The 7,626-nt window shown below is 31.5% G+C and overlaps 3 protein-coding genes across 4 annotated transcripts in view; 1 reads left to right on the top strand and 2 right to left on the bottom strand.

Annotated features, from left to right (window-relative positions):
• Nucleotides 869–3,029, bottom strand: LOC107612336 (CRAL-TRIO domain-containing protein C3H8.02). Its single transcript, XM_021110224.1, has 6 exons — nt 2,827–3,029; nt 2,512–2,664; nt 2,087–2,233; nt 1,441–1,593; nt 1,168–1,290; nt 869–973 (listed from the first exon to the last, which is right to left on the bottom strand). The coding sequence occupies exons 1-6, from the start codon at nt 2,983–2,985 to the stop codon at nt 896–898; spliced, it is 813 nt and encodes a 270-aa protein (XP_020965883.1). The 5' UTR covers nt 2,986–3,029; the 3' UTR covers nt 869–895.
• On the top strand, nt 3,106–5,271 carry LOC110266160. Its single transcript, XM_021110225.1, has 2 exons — nt 3,106–3,272; nt 4,839–5,271. Exons 1-2 carry the CDS (start codon nt 3,135–3,137, stop codon nt 5,241–5,243), a joined length of 543 nt encoding a protein of 180 aa, XP_020965884.1. The 5' UTR covers nt 3,106–3,134; the 3' UTR covers nt 5,244–5,271.
• The window catches only part of LOC107612335 (lysine histidine transporter 1-like), a 3,293-nt gene continuing 1,955 nt past the window's right edge, over nt 6,289–7,626 (bottom strand). For both annotated transcript variants that reach the window (XM_021110226.1, XM_016314090.2), the window contains 4 exons: nt 7,299–7,404; nt 7,078–7,169; nt 6,916–6,984; nt 6,289–6,695 (listed from right to left, as the gene is read on the bottom strand). In XM_021110226.1, coding sequence (XP_020965885.1) covers nt 6,597–6,695; nt 6,916–6,984; nt 7,078–7,169; nt 7,299–7,404 — 366 coding nt within the window. In that variant the 3' untranslated portion in view covers nt 6,289–6,596. The remainder of the gene's footprint in view (nt 6,696–6,915; nt 6,985–7,077; nt 7,170–7,298; nt 7,405–7,626) is intronic.

A 7,626-nucleotide genomic window follows, 5' to 3' on the forward strand; every position in this document is an offset into this window, starting at 1 on the left:
AAGTACGAGAAAAAAGTACTATAAAAAAAATAAATATATGAATAATGAAGGACATAATTGGTATATAGAACCTAAAGTTTAATCCAACGTGAAAAGGTGAACGGAAAAGCTAGAATTTTTAGCTTTTGGTAAACCTAGGTTGAAGGCAGAAATCACTTCTGCGTTTACAGCATAAAAATATTGCCAAACATAAAGATGAAGCTTTCAAGAAACTCAAACGAGCTTCTCTCTTCTCCAACGCAAATCCAAACACACCCTAAGTGGTTTGTGACTCGACTCACATTAAATAATGCTATGAAAGAATAATTTAAAAATATTTTATGTAACTTAATAAATATAATTTCATAGGTGTAATATATATAATTACATATTTATTACCTTTAATGTTATAAGTTATTCTGAATAATTATTAAATACAAACAAAAGGCAAAAAAAAATAACAGTGAGATCGAATGGTGAACATAAATGCCAAGAATGTGAAGCAAACAGCATTAGACTTGCCAATGATTGAAAGAGCGTTATTGAACGCTAGAGCAAAACTTGGTGCATCAATTGTTGTTGAATCCTTTGGTATAACTTTAATTTCTATTAGCGTCTGAATCTTTTATGGTTAAAAATAATTATTTACTCATATATATATATATATATATATATTGGATTCATTTACTTGGCTATAACGTGGATTCATTTACTTGGCTCAAACCAATATGAAAGTAAAAGGTTAAAATTAAAAAAAAAAAGAAATTAATTAAATGTTGACTGGTACAAATTTGACGGTAAGAGTAAAATTAAATCAATCTTTCTCTGAAATAAAGTGTATTGGTATCACAACCACATATCGGTCACTGAAAACCAAGACAATGCTATGCAGGAGTAACTTTTGTGGAAAAGGCTTTTAATCTCTGAAGTTGGGTGGCAAATTTTTATCAGTAAAATATTCCTTCCTGACCTCTTCTGCAGAGCAAAATCTTACCTGCGAAAGTGGATTTAACCAAAAGAAAATAAAGATAGGGAAGCATTTAGACTTGATATCTAACACCAAACACTGCGGAAAATAGTAAAAGAGAGTCATCATCTTACATACAATATAATTAAGTAAAATTATAACAGATCTCCTCTTTCTTATAATCATAAATAGAAAGTTAACATAACATGGCTAATGCTCACCAGAGAAGCATAGGACTTTAATAAGGGTTTGGCTATCTGCCAAATTGGCTTAAACACAAAAGGAGCATCCACGAATAGTACTTCACCCAATCTCTTGGGATAGTAATAATAGAATACATCAAACTGCAGAAAGTGAAGGAAATGCATTAGGTTTTTGGAATGCTCCTTTAGTACAATTTCTTACAAGTGAGGCACTTGCATTCATAAAACACAAATTACACAATGGTAATACGTATTTATCAATCAAAAACTAGTAAGAAAAAATAAATATACCAAGAATGTCAAATATTTAAGATCAGCATTTTCTGTTCCAAAACCTCTGAGATCAACTATTGCAACCATCTGCTCCTTCCCGGTTGGAAGCTTACTCAATGCCTTCTCAACCAAGAAAACACACAATCTTTCATCATCTTTGGGGTCCTGTGCCTAATGATATAATCAGAGGTAAGGTACATCCACTAACAAATAAATGCAATGCAATAAAAGAATGTACTATGGTAAATCCAACATAGTAGACATTCATGGGTCTTGCTTGTGCAAATTGAAATTAAATTGGACATAATTGCGACCATAAATTCATGGCAATTTAGGCAATCTTGTACTCAAATTTAAGAGTTATTATGCAGAACATTGCGGCACTTGGAAGCAATGGACGGACAAGGTAGAACAGAGGGAACACAACTATGAGCTAAACATGTAGGCAAGTTCTTAACAAATCAAAGAACCAAGGGCAAATGAAAATCATACAAAATAAGCTTACAAAAATTGAAGAACCTAGCTATTCAGTAGAGCAAAGCAATTTGCACTTGCATCCGAGTAGCCATGCTTATTTTCCTCTTATTGTATATATAATTAGAAGCAACACAGGCAAACATAAATCAAAATAAAAGATTTCTATTACTGCAACTTCCAGACTTACTTCAGGAAAATGTTTTGAAGCAACCACCATAAGTACAGGTCTACCATAGATATCTAGAAAGTCATGTACATATGCCTTTCCAGTTTGAGCAACATCTTTAACTGCCTCTTCGGTAAGCTCCGCCACATTAAAGTCTTTACGCCATTTCTTATAGAGCATAAGGAAAGCACAAATCATGTAAAATTTTCAAGCAAGGGCTGTTCACTTGGTTTTGTAGTTGGTACATGGGAAGGTAGAAAACTTGGAATGAAAATCAAATTATGCTTGCTTGCTTAGTTTAGCAAATGATCCATAACAGTTGAGTACAAAATGCACTCAAAATTCACCAACATTTCCACATTTCCATATTCCAATTAGTAAATGTCACTATCCCTATCATGTTTGCAAAAATTTATTGATGATGTATATAAGTAGGAAAAGGATACAATGGCTTTAGTCAACTTCTTAACAGCTTCGTTAACAGAGAACTTGCGGTCTTTAAGGAACCATAGTATCATGTCTTCATCATCCCTTCCATTTTTTCCTACAGGGAGGCTATAGTGTTCTTTCTCAAGCTTCTCCTTCACTGCCACAACTAACTACAAAATTCTCAACAGACACAACCTATAAGTGTGCCTTTAATGAAATTAGTAGCATTCAATTAATCAATTCTAATATTATCTAAGGTGTGGTCAATTTCAAGAACCCTAAGATAGAAAGGAATGGGAAATTGGAGGAAACAAAAAGAAAAAGAAGAGTACCTTGCGAGACTCATTAGGATCCAAATCGAGTGGAAAGTTAGAGCTGCGAACAGTGAGATTGGAGAAACGATGAGGATTGGTTGTTACAGGAAGCTTTGATCTAGCGACGGAATAAGGAAGGTGAAGAGTCATGGCTGGGCAAACTCGTAGCAGCAACATTCTGAATTTTTTTTTCCTAGGCGGTATAGTTTATTGTGGAAAAGGTGATTTTGGCTGGGAAGTTAGTTAGGATGAAGCTAATAGCAAGAGAGTCGAATTGTGTGGCTGACCAGCTTGCCAGACATGGAGGATGGAGCCCTTGGAGTTGAATGGCTTATTGGCTGCAACCTCCTCAAGACCTGAACCTATCTTGCAGCTGTTGGAGTTTGACCAAGGTTTTGAAAACCGGACTGGTCATCAAACCGCTTAAGTCACTGATTTTTGGTTTTTTGATCCAACCGGTTCAACCGTAATTCAACTGGAATAACTGTTTTATGATAAAATAATAAATAAAATATAAATAAACACATTAGAACATATTATAGTCTAATATAAACTTTAAAATGTTATCCAAATTTAAAGCACTACATGAAACGCCATCAACCAAAGTCATAACTTCTCCGGTTATAAGTTTAAAACAAAGCCTATTGTTACTTTAGCTAAGAGAACTCTGGATCGGACAAAAAATAACGTGTTTACTTCTCCAGTTATAAGTTTAAGAGCTTTGTGATATAATAAGAGTATTAAGCACCAACTTATGGCAAAATGTACTATCAAGGATACATATACTCATGTTTTGCGTTTTTGTTGCCACTTTATTTGGCTAATCAAGTTCAGTTTTAAAGTATGAAATCCCAAAGGTTCTAAAAGTTGATTTCTTAACCAATAAATCAAATTGCATAGTATCACAAAGTTAAATTTTATGTTAAAACATGAGGCTTGTTGGTATTAAGCATAAAGTGAAATTAACAACATTCAAACTTTACACACAATTACTTTCAAGTTGACATATAGTGGTTAATCACATATCATTTCAGTTTTTCCCTGTATTCAACAGTATTAACACAGACGGAAATGATAATCACTTGGTTTCTGAGAGCTAAAACAGTATTACTAAAATGTCAGTAAGACAATATTATACGAGTTCATTCCAATACACAAATTGTTACATTTTGTGATTAAATTACAAGTATTCCTTTAGGAGGCATTTGTTTTGTTTTTTGGTTTATAACTAGTTCACAGAAACTAACAGTACTTTAAATAACAAAAAATCAACACATATCAAGAACATGCCAAAGTTTTCAACCTAATTTTAACAAGCTCAGCACAATGATTAACAACAGAAAAAAAAAAAAGCACTGAATGAGGCAATGAGCACAAAATTTATCACCAAAAAACTTTAACAAAATTTAACAACAGCAAAAAAAAAACAATTTATCAGTATCAATTTATCATCAATCGACAATCAGTAAGCCATTAACTGAGTTAATTGTTACCTAGATTATTTATTTATTTTTTTATTTTTTTATTTATTTATTTTTTTTTTTTTGAAAAGAATGAAAAATCCCTTAAAAAAATATTTGTTGAGTTATAACTCCTTATATACTATGTACTCCTTATGTACTCCCACTATATAAAAAAATACAAATAAAAAAATAATCTAGGTAACAGAATGAAAAATCCCTTAAAAAAATATTTGTTGAGTTATAACTCCTTATATACTATGTACTCCTTATGTACTCCCACTATATAAAAAAATACAAATAAAAAAATAATCTAGGTAACAGAATGAAAAATCCCTTAAAAAAATATTTGTTGAGTTATAACTCCTTATATACTATGTACTCCTTATGTACTCCCACTATATAAAAAAATACAAATAAAAAAATAATCTAGGTAACATTAATCAACCCAGAACAAGCAACAAGAAGCTAGTAAGCCTATACCAGAGCTAAAATTTATCATCAAGCAGTGAGCAAAGCCAATCAACCAAGAAAAAGCACCGAGAACTGACTGAGCATCCGAGGCATTACCTTCGGCGAGGGGCAGTGACCAGAGATTTGAAGAGAGCGACGGACGACGGGAAGCTGGCGACGGTCGACGGGGAGCTGGCGGCGAACACGACGGACGGACGACGGACGGACGACGGGGCGAACGGGAGGGCCTTCGAGCACGGCGAACCAGGAGGAATGGCGAACGACCACGACGAAGCAGGCGGCGATGGTGAGACCAACGGCGGAGCGATGGAGGCTAGGATTTTCAAGGAAGAACGGGAAAGAACTTTGAAAGAAGACCAGGGTTTTCAAGGAAGAATGGCACTGAAAGCTTGGAAGGGGAGAGAGAGAGAGTGGTTTCTCAATATCAAAACAGTGTGTTTAGAGTACACTGGCCGGGTCCCGATTAACTCTTCTTGGACCAATCAATACTTCCAATATTAAATATTAGTTTTGAAAATAAAATACCTATTATAGAGTAAACTATGCTGCACTTACACGGACACGGACACTGGACACGACACGACATGACACGGGACATATTGACACGCAAATTTTAAAATTTGATAAGACACAAGAACACGCATACACATAAAATATAAAATATTTAATAGATAAATTATAATGATATTTTGATATTTTATTCAAATAGTTTGAATTGAGATTTAAAATTCGATCTAATTTATGTAATTTGCAAAAATATAATCCAATTAAATCTAAATTAGTACAATTTAGATTGATTTTTAATTTAAATTAAATTAGATTTGATTTAAATTGGTTTAGATTTAAACATCTCTACTACTACGTGGGACTAAAATCTCTGCTCTTTATACAATTAAAATATTATTGCTTAATAGATTTGTTGATATTTGAATAATGACTTATGTATTGGTATATATTGATATTTATGACTTATATAATACTTTAGTGGTGATTTTAAACAAGCTTCAAATTAGAATAATCCGTTTAAACGTTAAAAAAACATAAAAGATCAGGCCTGTTTTCATGTCTATTTTTTATTATGAGTATTGAATTGTAGTTGTTAGTACAATTGATGCTAAAGTTATTTACAGATTAATTTATACACACAAAAAAATGATCTAACTAACTCCAGAAGTATATAAATTTAGAGTAAATAGCAACTCTAAAAAAAGAAATTTTAAAATGTGTGATTAAAAAGTCAAAAATAAATTATTTCACTTTGAAAAACATAAAATAAATTTTTAAATTATCGAGGACAGTAATTTAAAAAATTATGCGGTGATTTAAATGTATAATACCTTTAAAAATATTAAAATAATTTAAAATCATGATTTATTAATAAAATGTAAAATAATTTATTAGATATAATAAGTTTATAAAAAAAATTTATGTTAAAAATATATTTTATTTATTTAGCCATACTTTTAAAAAAAATAATACTTTTATAACACATCAAATTCAAACCAAAAAATTCATAATCTAATGGTAAGAGAAAAATATCTTCATATAAAGACAATTATAAAATCTTTCATTATACTATCTACCTTTGTTCTTGGTTCCCAAACTTTTGCGGGAAAGGAATATGGATTCTACTCTAATGAAATAACCTATTAAAAGCTGAAAAGGAAGTTCGACCATACTTAAAATGAAATTAGTCTGTTCTTCTAATAATATACTTCACTTAATAAAAGTGTTTTTCTAAAATAGTTAACTAGGTATTTGACTAAAGGGCTAAAAGAAATAGATGAATAAATGTGATGAATAATATTCAAAGTAACATCATCGTTGACGCAACCTCGTTTGTGCCAAAAAAGATCAAGAGAAAAATTTGTAGTCCTTAGCTTGCATAATGATCTCCCTCATTGCGCCAATCGAGCCTAAAACCATCAATAATACTCCAAATACGATGCAAAACTAAACACCATGAAAAAAAATTTAGTCATATATATAGTATAATCGTAAATTTTGTGAGATTTTAATCCATGCACTCTTAGTACGTATAAAATAGTACTACACTTATATTTGATTTTTTATTAGTTATCAAGAGCACTATATATTTATTAGATGTCATATTATGCAATATATGGAAATTCAACTATATAGAACTATGAGAAGAATTTTTAAAAATACATACCCAATTTGCACACCAGGATCCGCTAAATCTCTTTGGTTTATAGACTACTAGCCATATTATGCAAGGGAGCTGCGAAAGTTCATTAAATTGAATACCATCAGAGTTTGTTTGTAGGTTACAAAATAATAAATAAATAAAATGAGATTAATTTGATTTCCTTACGAAGTATGTGGTTGGAGCGAAGACAAGTCCTCCTAAGAAGCTAAGGAGCCCACCAAAAAACGGAAATATAATTGCAACTAGCATAGTAAGTGCTGCATGTGAACAAAATTTTCAACGGTGCTATTAGATTCTACTCCCGTATTCATTGAAAAAGAACAACTATATATATATACATATATATATATAGACATAGTAGGGAAAATATTATGAAGAACACTCACCAACATAAATATTGCGGGAAATGAAACGAAGGTACCAGGTTGGCCTGAAATTCATTCTCCGCACCATGATTGATTCCATCATGTCAAACACCGGAACAGCAAACACCTAACAACATGAGAACTTCTTAGTGCTCTCGGGAACTCTTGCATTCATTTATTAGTTAAATGATAAGTCATTAATAAATATTTATAACAAAATTACTTTCACCGTATGTAGCATAAATTAATTAGAGAAGATAAATCCTCTTAAAAATAACTGAATATTATATATTCAGATAATAAATTATGATAATGATGTAATACATCTATGTTTTTACAGTGAAAGGAT

The sequence above is a fragment of the Arachis ipaensis genome, chromosome B08, assembly GCF_000816755.2.
Source record: "Arachis ipaensis cultivar K30076 chromosome B08, Araip1.1, whole genome shotgun sequence".
Classification (NCBI taxonomy): domain Eukaryota; kingdom Viridiplantae; phylum Streptophyta; class Magnoliopsida; order Fabales; family Fabaceae; genus Arachis; species Arachis ipaensis.

Excerpts from the sequence above, each read along its gene's own strand:
- LOC107612336 (XM_021110224.1), bottom strand. The coding sequence starts at position 2,985 with ATGTTGCTGCTACGAGTTTGCCCAGCCATGACTCTTCACCTTCCTTAT. Across the intron at positions 1,291-1,440 it reads TTAAATATTTGACATTCTTG|TTTGATGTATTCTATTATTA; the intron begins GTATATTTATTT and ends CACTTTCTGCAG. Across the intron at positions 974-1,167 it reads TAAAGTCCTATGCTTCTCTG|GTAAGATTTTGCTCTGCAGA; the intron begins GTGAGCATTAGC and ends CCACTTTCGCAG.
- LOC110266160 (XM_021110225.1), top strand. The coding sequence starts at position 3,135 with ATGGCTTATTGGCTGCAACCTCCTCAAGACCTGAACCTATCTTGCAGC. Across the intron at positions 3,273-4,838 it reads TTTTGATCCAACCGGTTCAA|CTTCGGCGAGGGGCAGTGAC; the intron begins CCGTAATTCAAC and ends CCGAGGCATTAC.